Genomic DNA, 17,182 nt, shown 5'->3' on the forward strand with positions numbered 1-17,182 from the left:
ACCCAGACAGCAGCGGGCACACAGGGAAGCTCGGAAAACGCCTCCCGTGTGAATACCCGGAAACTCTGCCGTGCAAAGTGACAGTTTAAGGACATCAGCAAACTGCAAACCCCTCGAACTGGAAAGCACCTTGGGGTGGACACTGGCACTTAAGAAAACGAAAATGAAGATCTTTACTGTTCCACCACTGAGGCGTGAGCATTCCAGGGGACCGGGACCTGGGAATGCAGGCGCAGAGAGGTGCGCAGGCCCGAACACTGTCAGTAAGTGGGGAGCTCAGATGAAGAATGGCTAGAAGAAAAATGCTGATAAGCGACTTCCAGAGCACGAGAAAGAACGACGGGAAAACCAGCAGAGCCAACCTCAGGTTTTTTCCATTTTCTGAAAACCTCGAGTTTTACACAGTGGGAGTTGCAGCCCCCCTGCTAAGCCACACCCCAAAGAGTTCACTCTCCCGCTCACGCTCACAAGAAGCTGGGCCCCGCCTCCTGGGCCCGGGGAAGCCTCGCAGAGCACGCCGCTGGGCAGAGCAAACAAGCAGGCGGTGGCCTCCCTGATCCAAGTGGCTCTTTACCAGACACACCTTTGAGTCTCAAAAGGACTTAGGAGATAACAGAGGAAAACTACTATTATTTAAAATAGAAACAGAGATGGAACAAGAATTGTTAGGGACCAACTCTGTCCAGCACAAGCAGACCCGGGCTGGGGCAGGCAGGGAGAAGCTGTTTATCTTGTTTGGATGCACCAGTTTTGAGTGAACACTCCCAACTCTCCGGTGGAGAGGAGCAAACATTCCCTTGTGCACAGAGTAACAACTTTGCGTCCAACCAATCAGGTACTGAAAGAATTCAACTCTGATGCCCTCTATTCAACCCAATACACGTATGGATGTCAGCTCTTGGCCACGACCTGTACTTAGCAATGTGGGCCCAAAGATGACTTCCAGTGCTCAGAGTGGCTGGGCAGGACTGAAAAAATACACAACTATTAGGCGCCAGCTCTCCCATCCTGGGCTTATCCGAGCCAAGGGTGGGTTATAAGCATCCCCTCTCCTCATGAGGATGGTGGACTGCTAATCACCACTGCAGCTCAACAAAACACACACTTTGGAGGCAGACGTAAAGGTGGTCTATTACCACGACACCATGGGCCAAGAGTCTTGGACATCCCAGCAGTCAATAAAAAGGAAAATGGCGTCCCCGCACACTCCCCCCACAGCAGTGCAGGGAGAACGTTCCCACCCCACCCCCACATTCCCACAGTACGCTGCCCCAGCTTCCTCTGAGGCCCTCACTCTGCCTGAAACTGCGGCAGGTCAGATGGGCAGGCTTCTGGTGTAAACGGCAGACTGTAAGCAAACTCTTACAAATTGCCCTTCATGCCCATAGCCCATCCCCTGCCCCCAACAGACAGGACCTTTCTAATATGCCCCTTTTTGTTTGTTTCTGCTTAATGTGCATTGCTCTTTGAATTTTTAATAGCTGTAAATGCTATTGTCCAATATCCTCTTCTGCTTCTTGCCTTCAGTCAGCACTATGTTGTAAAAAGCCATCGATGGGGCTGGATGACATCTAATCCATTGCTTCTTTCTGTTGCATGATTCTCCAGGATGTGCATCTGCCGCCGCAGCTCACCTGTCCGCTCCCTCAGGTGAGATCGGACGGCTTCCCACTTTCCTCCCCCGCAGATGGTGCTGCGAGAATTGTGCTTGAACCCACCCTGTGTGGGCCCATGCAGACACTTCTGTGTTCTGAGAACACCTGGCATCTCGTAGCCTCTCACTTCTCTTAGCTGGCTGGTTGCTGGCTCAGGCTGGCTTGTCTCTGATGACTAAAGGAGCCCAAGCACCCTGCCTGGTGTGGCTCAGTGGGTTGAGTGCCATGCCGCAAACCAAAGGGTTGCTGGTTCGATTCCTAGTCAGGGCACATGCCTGGGTTGTGGGGGCCGTGTCCCTGAGAGGCAACCGATCAATGTTTCTCTCCCTCTTTCTCCCTCCCGTCCACTCTCTAAAAACTAGATAAATGAAATACAAAGAAAAAAAAACAATGAAAGGAGTCCAAGCATTTCTTCAGGGACTCGTTAGCTTTCCGGGGGCCCCTTCCTCTGTAAACTCCACTCATATCCTTTCCTCATCTCCTTTTCTGTGGAGACATCTATCTTCTGGTTGGTTTGCAGGAGTTCCTTGTATATTCTCCGTGTTAATCCCTTGCAGGTTTTAGACATTGTAAATCTCTCTCCTTTTTGACAGCTGCGTGGTAATTTTGTCCAGGGTGTCCCGTCATGAACAGAAGCCCTTACCTTTGCTGTAGTCAAACTCTAAGAAAAACGTGAGGACAGCAACCATTTCTCAGTCACACAATTGCATGGGGTCAGGTGCCAGGGACGCAAAGAGGAACAATGGCTTTTGGCTCTCGAGGAGCTCACAGCCTCCTGGGAACAGAGACTTTCCATCAACTATACCATGGACACAGTGACCATGACCAGGGAGGGCCGTGCAAGGTAGAGCGAAGGATCAAGGGCTTTGGGGCTCGGGGGGGCGTCAGGCTGTCAAGGCTGGGTGAGCCTTGACAGACGAGCTTGGCAGGCCGCCCCGAGGGGAGAACATTCCAGGCCAATGGAGCAGTACATTCAAAAGCCCAATTTGGGCAAACACAAGGAACCCCGTGCGGTTGGGGCACAGATGGAAGTGAGGAAGGAGCCATGTACGGGAGGGGCTCCGACTGTCCCCGGCACACAGCCCTTCCTGCGGCCCCAGTGAGCTGCTCTAGATACCGCTGGCATCCAAGGAAGAGGGCCCTGTTCAGGGCCTTCAGAAATAGGGGCTCACCTTCGCTGTAGAAGTAGTACACCCAAGTCTTAGAGAAACCCACAGACAGACTACTCTAGAAAGAGAAGGATGCAAGAGCATCCAAGTTAAGCTACCGAGGTGGATGAGAGACATCCACTGGACAAGTGTGCACTGTCCCAAGGGAAATGGGGACTTCCCTTCCTGGCCTCAGCTGGACGCCCCCGCCGCTGCCGCCGCTGCTCCTGCTGGATGCAAATTCTCGGCCACGCAGCTTCCCAGCTGCCCAGTGTGCTTGTGCTGGAAACGCACCGAATAAAGTCATTGGTGACGCAGAGGAATCTTACCCAAGGCTCCACCAGCTGCTTCCTCCTGAAGCTAACCCATTTTCACACTCAATAATGGTCGTGTTTTTAAAGGGGAGAAAAGCCATTTGTAGAAAACACGTTGCTCCAAGCTACGTGATCGCCTTTATGTCTTCCAGCAAGAGAATCTATAGGCAGAGACACAAGGCAGCCAAGTAGGAAGGCATGGGGCGGGGGGGCGCTGTGCAAGGTGTAGTAAGAAGTTCGACTTCAGGGGATCAGATGTCAAGGCAGATAAGCTAGTAATCGGTTACGTCACTGCACCCACAGCCACAGAACCTGGCATTCTCCCCTCCCTCCACGCTGCCTCAGCCTCCCCAGGGCAGAAAAGTAAGTCTTGTTGCAGGACTTCAGTCCGTTAAGGGCGCTAGGTAAACAGCTTTAGCAGATTTTAAGAAAATGGGCTGATGATTCCTCATCGCCAAAACACACACATGGATGTGCATACAGACCAGGCATGCATGCATACGTGCACATGCCAGTCATGCCCAGCACCTGTGAAGTGAATGTACTTATTTATTAGCCCCTTCATCATAGCCCCACCAGCTACATGTGTTTAGGGCTGCGAGGATGCAAAAATGGGGAGAACCCAGACCCCCGAAGATCGGTGCCCCGCCATATCCTTCCGAACTGCTGAAGGCATTTTCCCACACAATCCCCGTGACTGCTCTCGGGAGACGACTCCCTATTGTGCTGCTAGGGAAAGGGAGGTGATCGCCCAAAGCCACCTCCACACCCTTGAGCCTTCCTGCTGAGGACCGGAGGCTCGGGCCTGAGTCAGAAGTCCAGCTGTGGAGGCTGACATGGGCCAGAGTCCACGCCCTCGCCCTGAGTAGTGGGCTCTCGAGGAGCTCACAGCCTCCTTGGAGAGTTCTCACACAGAGGATGTGGGCTGCTGGCCTGCCCTTGGCGCCAACATCAACAGCTCAGCGCCTCCCTGCACCCTTGAGAGCCTTGGGGCCCTCCCTCAGGGGTCAGAGAAGCAACCCCCCGCCCCGCCCCGCTCCATGCTAAGAGATTTGCTAATGAATTAGAGCCTCCCCAGTCTCCTCCAGCCCTGAGTGGGGACCCGGGGGTGAGGGCGCGGGAGGGAGTCATGCTTCAGAAGGATTTGATCTCAAAAGCAACAGCCTGACTTCTCCCTCTGAGAACAAACCAGCCTTTCCCACTCTCAAGGGAAGCAGTGCATGGCAAGCTGGGCCTGACACCTGGATCCCATAACCCTTGGAGGAGATCCGCTCGCAGCCTGAACTGTTTACAGTTACACGCACCAAACCCACATCGGATGGGCGGGGGATGGACGCCTGCCCACGGAGGGGCCGGGAGGTCAATGGGAAAAATTATTTTAGTCCATGTTGAGCCTTCATGTTTGGAACTTTTATCCAAACTGTGGCACGTTCTCATGCTCCCCTTGCGCAGATGCCAGGCCCTCCTCCGGGGCTCCTTTCCAGGGAGGGGGGGCGGGGGGGGGGAACGGCTGGGGGAGGGGCCCATGCAGGGCCAGGGCTATGCTTCCCCCCTTCGGAGGTCAGCAGGGCGCGGGGCTATGTGAGGACTCCGAGAGAGGAGAGGAACTCTTTCCTGGGAACGCTGGTAACGGCACCACTAACCCGCTCTGGGCCAGCTTGGACGGCGGGCCAGGTCTCCACGTGAGCGAACGGTGTGGGCTGTGGGGGCCGGGGAAGGGAGCCTTCTGTGCAGCAGGCCGTGCGCAGTGGCGCTTTCTAGGGCCTGACGAGGCAGCAGGGCCCACGCCAAGCAGATTTTCACTCAGGCCTCCCCTTCCAGGAGAGAATGAGATGCTCTTCGTCTGGCCAAGAGCAACCCCCACGTTCCCCACCCCGACTCTGAGGTCATCCGCTCCTCCTGGGGGAGCCTGGGACACAAGCCATGGCTACTAGACACGAGAGCCCGGGGCCACCAGGGACCTGGGGCCAAGGGGAGACTCTCTAGAGCTCTTTGGGTCTTTCTGGCCTCAAGTTCTTGGGGCAGTGAGGGGGGCCTTTTCTAGATTCAAGACCCAAGAGACATGACCAGAATTGGCAGGAAAAAAAAAGAGAAAGTGAGCAAAAATCTAGAGGGGAGACTAAGTGAACGATAGAGCAGGAGGGATAGGGGAAGAGGAGGAGGAGGAGGAAGGAGAACTCTGCACGGGCAGGAGCAAGTGCGACCCTGTGCGCCCCCAGGGCACTCCCACTGGGTGATGGTCTGGTCAGCAACCCTGCCTCTGCTTTGCCCCAGGCTAACCTCTGGGGCGTCTAGGATGTTACGGACTTGAACCACAGACAGGCTCCCACTGTGTCCGGTGAGGCCCAAGCCCCTCCCACCTCCCTCAAGGACCTGCAGCTCTCTCTCAGGACATTGCCCAGGCCCCAGGCACCTGGAGCTGTCCCAGCCATCCAGACAGCCACACCCGCCCACCACACCCACTGTGACCCTCAGCCACAAATAGAGCAACATGGACTGCAGCCCCCCGCCCCCCCCAAAAAAACCCATGCTAAACGGCATGCAGTCCGACTCCACCCTGCCTGTCGTGGACCGGCTGCGTGAGACCGTCCGTCAGGCGGAGGTGTGCGGTTGACACTTGCCTCTGTCAACCGTGGCACCGACTGCTGGTGTCCACCATCTTTACTTGTTCAAAAAACACACTAGAAGGGGATTCCACAAAGGGCCTGACGATGTAAGGTCTGTAGGGTGGTGACCGTCCCGGGACTGTAACTGGGAATGTCTGCCAAGGAGACTCTGCACCCCTAACAACGGAGATGAGATGCCCCAGGCAAACTTGCCCCCACTTAGGTTCCAGCCCCGACGGCAGGGACTCGGAGCACCCAAGCGGCGCTCCTTCCACAAGGGCCACATTTGAATTTTCGTAAATCAGCTCAATATGTTCTAGGGCTGTGGGTATTAAATAAAAGGAGTCAGTGAAATCTCCAAACAATAAGCTCATTCAACACAATCTTTTTTTCCTCCCCCCATCTGGGGACTTGAATACAGTTAACATGAATCAATCCTGTTGTGTAAAAACTGGGGGAGGAACAAGGAGGTGGAGGAGGGAAGGAAGTGGCAGGAGTCCCACTTGGTGGCGGGGCAGGAAGGCGGAGACGGCCCCCAGACCTGAAAGGAGGCCCGCGCGCCAAGGTGGCCCTGGGGAGACGGTGTCAACCCGTGGCCGTGCAGGTACAAAAGCACCTGGAATTTCCCCACCGACGCCCGCTCAGCGTCTCCTCTGCAGCCCTCCTGTCCTTGCTTTTAAACGAGAAGGGGTCCTCGGGCTGGCCCAAGCCCGGCCCTTCCTAGGGGGCCCATCCCCAAGGCAGGCCTGGCTGAGCACCAGGGAAGTTTCACTTCCAGCATGCACCAGAAGAACGTGTCTTGCCTCCCCTCCCAGCCCCATGGTCCCGGCATGAAGCTGAGACAATCGGAACTGAGGGCTGCACCAGCTACAGTACGATTCTGCGGATGTCCCTGAACACCCCAGAAGGGGTGAAACAGACCCGCCTTTGTGAGTGACTGGCGGCTTGGACGCATTGGCTGTTAAGAGGAGTTGCACCTGTGAAGCTCTGTGTCCTTCATGACTGAAAGCAGGATGGGCCTCTATGGTCCTCATGCACGGAATGGAGCAAGATGGGAAGACAAATCCAGCACTCGGAGTCACTGAGCCAATCACAGTTCACCTGGAAAACCTGCCCATTCCACGGTGGGGGTGGGGGGGGTTTTAATGGAAATCACTGAGATCTTCAGATTCCACTAGGACCACCAGTCCGCTGCCCCTTCATTCCCTTGGGACTCCAGGCCCCAGGTCCGGGACTGGTGCGGCCAGGCCCGGTGACTCCGCCCTCGCAGCACTGCCTGGAATCAGGAGGGCTGATTCCTCGCGCCACGTGGTACTGCTGGGTGCGTTATTTTGCTAAATCACGGGTCCTTCGACCAATCCTGGCTACTAGCTAGCATAGACAAGCGGGACTGCCGAACACCAAGAGTCTGCCAGGAAAAATGATGGTGCAGACTCGGGCATTCAATTTCAATTCAATAACTTTATTGGCGGAAAAGAAAAAAAACACAACGGCGCGCACAAAGGCAGCCAAAGTCAATACATCAGATGCACGTGTGTGAAGAAGTGGAGTTCCCAGGGCGGGGCCTGGGGCGCAGGCTTCAGGGAGCCCGGACCCTCCTGGCTCGTCGGCTGCCTGGGTTTTAAGAACACCGTCCTCTTCTCTGAGTGGACTGGGAGCTTCCACCACCATCATCACCCCGGGTGGGCCTGACGGAGAAGTCTGTGCATCCAAAAAGCCATCAGGCAGCCTTTTTGTTTTATACCAAAATTCTTCACCCTCTCCGGCTGCTCCCCCAGATCACTGCAGGCACGAGCACCCCGAGGCCTCAGACCCTGCGTACAGCCCCTGACGGCCACCCGTACGCTTGGCGGAGTCTTTACCTTCAACCCCAGCCTCGCCAACTGCTGGGGTTTGTTTCAGACCCAGCTTTCTTGGAGTTGCAATGTACACACGGAAACAAAGACGCCCTGTTAACTGCACGGTTCTGAGTTTTCCTAAAAACCCAGGGCTCTGTCACCACTACCACCATGAGGAGCCGAAAAATAAAGATTTCTATCTGCCCCAAAGTTTTCCTCGTGGCCCTTTGTGGCTGACCCCGTCCCCCAGCCCCAGCCTCAGCCACTACTGGCCTGGGTTCTTTCCCTGTGGTTTGGCTTTCCCCCAAAAGTCTCATAAATGGAACCATGCAGTGTGTAGACTTTTGAGTCTGGCTTTTTGTCACTTAACACGCTGGTGTGTATCACTCGTGGTTAGTTACCAACTGCTCGTGCCTCAGTCTGGGGCTTTGTGCTTTCTTGTCAAAAGAGATGACATGATTGGCTCCAGTTCACCTTGGCTGTGGAGAAACCAAATTCTTCCTCTAGGGCCTTTTGATAAAACTGAGGCTTGGGAATACGGTGGCCAAACATCTCTGCCCAGGACTGAGGGGTCTCCTGGGACGCGGGACTGTCCGTGGGACAACCAGGCAAGCCCTGGGCAACCCAGGATGGCAGGCTGGCCGCTCTCCTGGGAAAAGCTACCTCTGAGATTCCTGCCCGGGAGCAGCAGGCAGGTTGCACAGGCTGAGCTCCCCGCTGATGCCCCTTTCTCGGTTTCATTGCCAGCACAAGGCCAACCTGCACCGTGTGCTGGGGTTGAGCCCCTGCTCAGAGCAGCTGTCTTTGAAGCCCCTGGGAGAGGCTCAAGGGAGTGAGGAGAGAACTAGGGGGTCTGCTTAGCAAACAGCAGAGCTTCTGTTCCTGCCGGCGCCCCTCCCCACTCCCCACTAATATGTAACAGCCACAGAGACCCCGGGTTGGGGCAATGCGTGCAGGGCTCCCACTGTTTCTGTATGTTCTTCCTACTCCTCCCTCGCAATGGGATTTTCGGTTGGTTGGTTTGGAAGCTAACGGGGGAGGAGAGTCAAGCGACAGAAAATTAGTCAAGAGCTTGAGGTTCTTGTTCGACTGTCAGGCTCTCTCCTGCAGGAACTTCCTGGGACATCAGAGGAAAGTCAGCCAGGGCCAGGGTGGAGGTCCACAGATAAGGCCTGAGAACGAGCACTTCCTCGCCCCCCTCCTTCCCAGCCGACATCGAGAGGAAGGGGAATCACACACACACACACACACACGCTGTCTCCGAGAAGCAGGGTTGTCTGGGAACAGGGCTGAGCACCCCCAGCTCAGCTCCCAGTAGCTTTGAAAAGCACGTGATGGCCACAGCTGGTGCCCAGGGTAACGGGGAGGACCCCCACCCCCAAGAAGGCCGAAACGGGAGGGGTCAGAACCATGTCACAGAGGTTTCAGTGTACCTGCTTCCCTGAATTAACTTAACATTGTCTTTACCCACAGGATATTCCGGTAGCTCTTGGGAAGTATGCCACCAAGCAGCCAGTGATGCAGGTTAGTAACCATTATCCTCATTTGCACAGGTGAGGAAACAAACCCAGAGACATTAATTGACTTGCCCAAGGTCGCGCAGCGAGTTAGTGGCAAAGGCTGGATTAGAACCCCGAGCCCCGGAGTGCCCAGGCCGGCACCCAGCTCCACGAGGTCCCTCAGCCTTCCATCCAGAGCCTGGGCACGGCCAGGTCTGTGCCCTCGGGAGCCCTGGAGGCCAGGTGCGCTGCTGCAGAGGGCACAGACAGGCTCATACTCACAAGCAGAAACCTGCAGCATCCTTCTCTGTACCACCAGGCAGCAACACCCCTGTGCTGGAACAGACAGAAATAAGGCTCAAGTCGGGAAAGCGCGGGGCGGCCCCTGCAAGCACGCACCTCCGTCTCTGAACGTGGCTTTGAGACTGTACTTCATTCCCCTCTGCTGTCCAGGGCCAGAGCATGGTACCACTGCCTGTAATTCCTTCCCTCCTTCCCCAGGCATGGCCCAGGGGAGAAAGAGGAGACCCCTGCCTTGAAGGGGCTCAGTCTAACAGGGGAAACAGACACATAAACACAGAAGACAATGTGGCGTTAATTCAACAAATACTTGTTAAATACCTACGATGGGACAGGCCCCTGATAAGGCTCTACCTAAAAGAGGGAACACGGGGAAACTCAGGGGAGGCTTCTTGGAAGAGGCGGCATGGGGGCTTGCTCCTGAAGACTGGAGAGACGAGGAAAGGGTCTGAAATGGCTTTGAGCACTTCTTTCTAACCAAGCCCTGCTGCTGTTAGGAATTCCACCCTTTAGAAACTCAAGGGTCAGGGACTGCATATCCTGTTTCTGCCTTTCTGAGTTCTCATCTCCTTAGGCCTCGGTTGGTCCGTCTCTGTCTCTCTGTCTCTCTGTCTCTCTGTCTCTCTCTCTCTCTCTCGGAGTGTTCCAAAAGGTGGCCGGGGCGCCACTAACCACCTGTGAAGGCGCCGCCGCCCAGAAGTCCTCGAGAGACACATTCCCAACACGGCCAATGGCATTCTCCTTCCCACCAGGTCCGCTGCTCTCTGCTCTCCACGGGAAGCTGGCTTTGTTTATAAGAGTCGCAACTCTAAACTGACCTTTGTTGGGCTGCCCGCATTCCCTCCCTCAGTCCCCTCTCCCCCTCAAGGCGGCCTCCTCCCTCCCAAGATTCCTCAGCGACCACAGAGCAGCCAGCACCGAGTGCTTAGAAACTCAAGCAGGCAAACACTGGAGGCTGTTCTCTAGGTGGGGAGACTGAGGCCTGGGGAGCTCAGCGACCGGCCCAAGGAAGCAGAACAAGTGGTTCTCCTGCTTCCTAAGCTTCATTGCACTTGACCGCTCCCCCCACGGCTCAGCCTGTGCTCTGGGCAGACGTGCCATCCTCCTTTGGCTTGGGGAAAAGTCTCCCTTCTCCGAATGACAGAGGTCTTGGGAGAAACATTTCCCATCATTAAAGGGATTTGGAAGAAAACTGGCACAGCTGCCTAAGCTTTGAAGCTCCTTGGCCCCTCCTGGCCCTTTCATTGTGCTGGGAACCGGCCCAGTTCCCAGAGCTCCTACCCCTTCAGAAGAGGGGAAGGGCTCAGAGCAGAATCCCCCCCACCCTGCCTGGTCATCCAGCTCCAAAGGTGACCTCTCCATAGTTCTGTCTCTGCCAAAGCCTCGAGGGCTCCCACACAAAGAGCTTCAAAGTCAGAAGGGCTCAAGGTCAGATACAGCCATGAGCAAACCCTGAGCTCAGGATCCCGAAGCGTTACATTGAGATTGTTTTCAAGCAGTGTTCCCACAGCCTTGTAAAGCCTGTAATAGCGCAAGGTGAATGACATGATTTCCGCGAGGATCACACGATTTGGGTGAAGCACACCACGCGAGTATGGGGGCGGGGATCCACTGCATCCCCCCCCCCGCCCCCGCTTGCTTTAATTTTCCAGGTGAGAAGTTCTGTAATTATCTCTTTTTCCCAGTGGTCTCAACTTTGGCTACACATTAAAATCACATGGACACCTTTATGAACAACAACGCCAAAGCCACACCCTTAGACCCATTAACTCAGAACGTCTCAGGTGGAGCCTGTACACCCACGCTGTTTACAGCGCCCCTGCGAGCCCCAGGTGTGGCTAAGGTTAAGCACCACTAGAACCTCAACAGGGAAAACCCTGGGCTCCTAGGCATGGAAATAGAACAGAACAGAGGATTCCTCTGAAGGTACAATGAGTATGATTAACCAGCCCATCTCTTTTAATTAGTTTTATCTGTTCCAGCCCTTCCTGACCACAGATTTCAGGAGTCCCAAGTAAGCTTCAGGTATTTTTACTGGCTTGCCTCTTCCCAGCTCGCCTCTCTCTCCCTTGCCATGCCCTAAACAGTGCCCTCTCCTGGGAGTCAGGTGCTCCAACTCAGAAACCAAAACCACACAGGAGAATGGTTACACTGGCCCCCACGGTGACCCAAATTCAGGCGACTATCTCTACGGCGCCTGTTGGGATGCAAGCGTGACGCAATTTCAGGAAGCTGTGGTGCGGACGCTCCAAGTGCGAGCCCCAGTAGGTCAGTCACTTTTGGCCCGAGACGCACTCGCCAGCTGGAAGAGCGGCAGGAACCAGAATCCGTGACCGCGCGGCGAGTTGGGCCAATGGGCTCAGGCAGCCACGCGAGGACGCCCTCAGGAGAGGCACCAGTTGTGAACGCGCAAGGGCGGGAAGCTTTCCAAGGCTCCCCGTGGAACTCAGCTCTGCTTATGCAACCCCGAGGAGATCACAGACAAGAGAGCAATGCCACCATCACTTTTTTAAAAAATATATTTATTTTTAGAGAGAGGGGAAGGAAAGGAGAAAGAGGGAGACAAGCATCAATGCGTGGTTACCTCTCACACATCCCCCACTGGGGACCTGGCTCACAACCCAGGCATGTGCCCTGACTGGGAATCGAACTGGCGACCCTTTGGTTCGCAGGCTGGTGCTCAATGCACTGAGCCACACCAGCCAGGGCTCCACCATCACTTTTAATGACAGCTCTCATAAAAGCTCCGTCCCTCTGGGAAGACACTCCACCCTTGTTTTTGCTCGAGAAGCCATGGCTGTCTAGCAGAAGAGCGTAGAAAGAATAGGGACAAAGTCTGGAAATATTTCTGCACTAGACACTGGGTGATGTTCCCAGTATTCTTTAGCTCCAGACGCGTCCTACAGAACAGTGGAAATCCAGGCCAGCGCCCACAAAGGATAGCTAGTTTTGGAGGGTGTGCAACATGTAACATGCTGGGGAACATGGAAAATAACTTCTCCAACATCAACTGCTTGATAAGATTTACAAATTAGAGGAAACATTTTGAGACTCTGGAGACAGTGATGAAGCATTCTATTCATGTGGGAGAGGGGAGAGCTCAAAATTGGGAGTTTAGGAACACAGAATGAGGTGCTTAAATAACACATTTTCAAAACACTATCACCAACTGGAATTCTTCTTATGTCTGATAGCCAGAGAAGGTCTTTGCTTTTTTTACTTAACTCTGTGGTTGAAAACACTAACCCTCATCCCGTAATTACTCAAGCTTACCTTGAAAAGGGGTGGGGCCTCAATCTCTGACAAGCAGGAAGAGACAAGATTCTTGGCCGATTAGTTGAAGATGGGGCCCAACACGCTTTATTTTGCACAGAACAACATTTTAGTTCACTGAGTGTTTAAAGCACAGCTCATCTGCTTCTCTAGAGAACGGGGAATTTTACAAGGAGGTTGGGGGAACCCTCAATTCCTCCGCTGAAAGGTACAGTAAACACACTGGTAGCATTTGCCCTTGAGATTTGACCTTTCCCCAGAGTCCAACAGTAAAAGATGAGCAAGATTAGCCTCTGCCATTCAGATAATTGTCCAATGTATCTACTTATCACTCTGTGTCCGATTTATTGCAAAGTGATGAGGCAGAGACATGTGTTACAAAAACATCGACACTCTCGGGAACTGGAAATGAAGTTTCCTTAGTGGGCAAAATGCCCCTAATGTCCAGGGGAGGAGGAGTTTAAGTTCTCAAGAGGAAAAGGAAGAAGCCTTTCTCAGGTCAAGGGCCAAGTCAAAAACTATTAATACAAAAACCTTCTGATAAGAACTGGGCATTGGGAAAGCAGACCCCGAATTTGCCCTAATTTAGAAAGATTTTGAGGAAGTAGCTTGCAACCTGGAGCTACAACAATTCAGGAGTGGCAGCCCCTGGGCTGGAAGGAATGCCGGGGCGAACACTTCCCCTCTGTAGGGCAACTCAAGTCCTGAATTCCCTGTGCGGGTCCCTCCCACAGGGCAGAGGGGACGGAATCAGGGAGCCAGCAGCAACCTGCCATTTTACGAGAGGGACTGTGGCTTCCTCCAGTCTCTTAAGATGACTTAAGGGCGCATGCAGGGATGCAGGCACAACACTGACTTGGTCTCAACAGAATTTGAGACAAAACCCCCACCCGCTTGGAAACGTGGGGGAGCTCCAGGGATGGTTCACAGAAAGACACAGCGAGTTGCCAACTAATTTAACCCTGCAGCCCCAGCTGGCTTCCTGCTCCTGGCAAAGCCCTTCCCTTCACACCTGAAGCCCTGCCTAGAATTTAGGTGTTTCGCCCTCAAGCATAACCAGGTGACTCAGAGGAGAAAGAGCAGTGGGAAAATCCAGAGACGCGGCCAGTTTAGGGAACTGAAGCCAGTCCCTCAAGTTTCCTCACTGTCCGTTTCTGAAAACAAACGACTGGGAGTGAGACTCCCTGGGAATCGGAGCGCTCGCTTTTCTTCTTCTCTCCCCGGGGAACATAAATATAGTAACGGTATTTCCTCTGTCAGGTTTGGCAGGGACCAGGCCAGGACAAGAAAGTGCAAGAGGCTTTCCCAAAAGAAAGGGCGGGGGTGTGGATAGAAGGCACCCGCAGCGTCCCGTTTGAGGGGCAGCTCCTGAAACTCCTTTTTCCAAAGGTCTACAATCCGAGGCTTCCACACTGCAGCCCCGGGGCTCCGAGCACGGGTGCGAGCTGGGCGCGAGGCATAACCCGGGCCGGTCGGCCCGCCCACCAAGGTTTGGCCGAGATCCCCGGCCCGGGCCAAACCCAAAACTTGCCCAGCGGCTCACTGGGCTAAGCCCTGGGCTCCAGGCGCCTCCACGAGCTCCACCTGCGGGGCACGCGGTTCACGCGCCCCCGCCCGCCCGCGCCATCCCTGCACCCTCCCCTCTTGGAGGGGTGGGGCGAGGGAGAGAGCAGCTCGGAGAGGGACGGTTTCAGGAGCAGCGGGACGACTGCGGCGGCCTGACCTAGGTGGGAGTGGGGCTGCGCGCCCACCCCAACGCCAAAGCGCATCCCCGCTCAGGCTGTTTCCCCGGGTCTGCAGGAATCCTTCCACTCCCGCTGGCGCCGGTTGAAACGAGCCAATAACTCGCCCCTTTGCCCCGAAGCCGCACCATCACAGTTCCGACTTCACTCTGGGCCTCCTCGGGCCCCAACATCTTTCCCAGACGGCCCAGAATTGGGGGGTGGGTCGCCACGCGCACGATTTCTCCACCAACAGGTGAGAGGCTCCGCCATGCCGACCCCAGCCCTTCGCGCCCTGGGAAGATCAAAGGGTCCGGGCCATAGCCACCACCTAGGAGCTCATTTACCCACCCGCGACGAAGCTGAGGCTCCGGTCTTTGGTCCCGGTCTGGGCGGAGCGGGGCAGGCAGCTGTGCGCACCTGAATCCCAGCAGGACGTGAGGCGCACGAGAAGACAGCCGCGCCATCCCTAACTCTTCCGGGCTCTTTGCGGGGCGGGAAGAAAGTGGGTGCTCGCGGCGGGGAACCCGTGCCCTTACCTTTGTACCGCTCCATCGGGGCCTCAGCTCGCGTTCGCTCCTCGCCGCTCTGCTCCGGCGCTGCGCTCTCAGGGCACGGCTCTGCGCCGGGGGCGCCGCGCTGGCCCCTCCCCGTGATGTCACGCTCGCGGCCGGACCTCCAGGAGAGGCTGCTGCGCTCCAGCCTCCGGGACCTGGTCCGCGCCCGACGTGCCGCCCCCACCGGGGAACTGCCGCCACACAAGTCCGTGCGTACCCACGCTCGCTCCCCTCCCTGCCGCTAGGCAGCGCCTTCGCGTTCGGGCTCCTGCGGCGGCGGGAGGGAACTAGACCGGGACGTGCGCACACCCTAGGGGGAGGCTCCGGCGAGCGGCGGCTCGGGCGGGCCTACCAACTGCAGGGATGCCAACCCACTGCACGGAGGAGGAGACTGAGGCTGAGCGGGGAGGCGGAGATGTGCCTAGAGCGCCTCCCGCTTGCCCCCTCGGGGCCTGCGTGCTTTGCCCTTGGTCTTCCTTGAGGAGAGGCCGGGGGAAATGTGGGGACAACGGAGCCCTGTCCCCACACCTGCCCCAATTCTTTGGGAATCGTTCCTACCCTCTTGCAACCTTTCCCAGCAGCCCCTGCCTCGCACACACGAGGACGTGTGAAACGTCTACTTAATGCCCAGCTTGGGGCGCCGTTGTCCCAGGCTGTCCGGAGAAGGGTTAGAATTTCTAGTGCCACCTGGACAAGTGTCTCGCAGCTCCGGTTCCTGGGCAGTGCAGCAGCCGACCGCCCTGCGTGGTAGGGAGCTCAGCGGTGCCTCTAACTCCACCCCACGCCCCTGCCACCCAATGCCACATTCTGTCCATCTTCTGCCATCTGTCCCTCCAGTGTCTCAAGATGGCCAGGCCCCTCCATCTGCCCCCAAAGGAAATCCAGGTTTGCCCTGAAACTTTTTGATTTTCACTTTTAACTCAATCATGGTTTGTGCAGGCCCCTTGATTGTTCAATAAGCCTTCCCCAGCTTCCTTGAAGAAACAGAGAAGGGAGATTTGTTATTTTTTGCTGTTGTTTTCCAAAAGACTTCTCAGTTCTTCTTGGAACAGCAGATTTAGCCCTGATGTTTGGAGACCTTTGCCCTAGCAGTCTTAGAAATATTTTTCTTTGTTATTGTTAGCAGCTAACATCCAGGGAGCCCTCCCCACAAACCGGGCATGGCGAGGGCCTTACGAGCAATGCCTTTAATTTTCCTGACACTCCTGTAATGCAGACTATTATTACTCGAGCATCTGGCAGAAGAACCCGGGGTGTCCAGAGGTGAAACAACTTGTCCAAAGTCACACAGCAGGCAAAGAACAGAGCAGGCACTGCATCGAGGTCTGCTGCTCCCCGAACTCTCCTGGGGTTCACGGGAAGTGCCAGGCTGCCCGGTCCTGCCTGCGGAGCCCGCAGACAAGGGAGCGGCTGCAACACAGCCAGGGAGGTGCTCTGCTGGGACGGAAGCGCACAAGGGAGCCTGGAAACCCGGCGGAGGGTCCGGAACCAGGCTGGAGGAGCCCTGTAAGTCTGCTTTCTAGACGAGGTGCTGGCTAAGCTGAGTGTTAAAACCTGAGTGACAACTGGTGAGGGGGGTGGTGGTGTGAGTGCAGCTCTCCAAGCAGAAAGGACAGCAGGGTCCATGGCGGGGAGGCGAGCCATTTCAGGGCCAAACATTTCTGTACTTCTGAAGCCAAAACGGAGAAGCCAGGAGTAGAGGCAGTGGGGTTGGAGAGGTGGGCACTCACCTGCTCAAGAGCTCGGAACACTGAGTGATTTGAAAGCCGAGGGGATTGGGCAGCATTGAAAAAAAGAGCTGCCTCAGGGCTCCCGAAGAGGCAGAGTGGAGGGTGGAGTGGAGGACGCAGCGGCACCAGCCCAGGGAGAAGCAGCTGGGGTGGACCCTGGGGCCCTGCAGTGTGCAGCGGCATGGGTGACCGAGGGGAGAGGGTCACCACCGCCCATACGCACGGTGGGTCCTCAGGTATTTCTCGAGGCCCTGTTGGGCGTCAGGCGTCACCAGGTCGGGCTCACAGGGCATGAGCAAGGCCCTGCTCGCAAGGGACGGCTGTGGGAGTTAGGTGGGGCCGGGGGGACAACAAACAGGAAAGAGGGGAACATCCCTGAGTTGGACATGGAGACATGGCAGCAGGTTAGGATGCTTCCTGGCGGGGGAGGGACGAGAAGGGCCCAGGGTGCCACCAAGGGGTTAGGGCCCCGTCCATTATTTCAATTCTCTGCCACCGTTCCCAGTGGGTGGGGCCGGTGAGGGTTCAAGAAGTGGAAAAG

General features: G+C 56.0%; 1 protein-coding gene across 5 annotated transcripts in view; it reads right to left on the reverse strand.

Moving 5' to 3' along the window:
* AFAP1L2 (actin filament associated protein 1 like 2) overlaps nucleotides 1-15,157 on the reverse strand; it is a 93,602-nt gene extending 78,445 nt beyond the window's left edge. For 2 of the 5 annotated variants that reach the window (XM_045854184.1, XM_045854182.1), the window contains exons 1-2: nucleotides 14,894-15,157; nucleotides 9,343-9,396 (exon numbers count right to left, since the gene is read on the reverse strand). In XM_045854184.1, coding sequence (XP_045710140.1) covers nucleotides 9,343-9,396; nucleotides 14,894-14,909 — 70 coding nt within the window. In that variant the 5' untranslated portion in view covers nucleotides 14,910-15,157. The remainder of the gene's footprint in view (nucleotides 1-9,342; nucleotides 9,397-14,893) is intronic. The other 3 variants (XM_045854187.1, XM_045854186.1, XM_045854185.1) reach the window with 2 other exon arrangements.
* Between the last annotated feature and the right edge of the window lie 2,025 nt (nucleotides 15,158-17,182).

Source organism: Phyllostomus hastatus, unplaced genomic scaffold (assembly GCF_019186645.2).
Source record: "Phyllostomus hastatus isolate PE091 unplaced genomic scaffold, TTU_PhHast_1.1 phas_scaffold_1066, whole genome shotgun sequence".
Classification (NCBI taxonomy): Eukaryota; Metazoa; Chordata; class Mammalia; order Chiroptera; family Phyllostomidae; genus Phyllostomus; species Phyllostomus hastatus.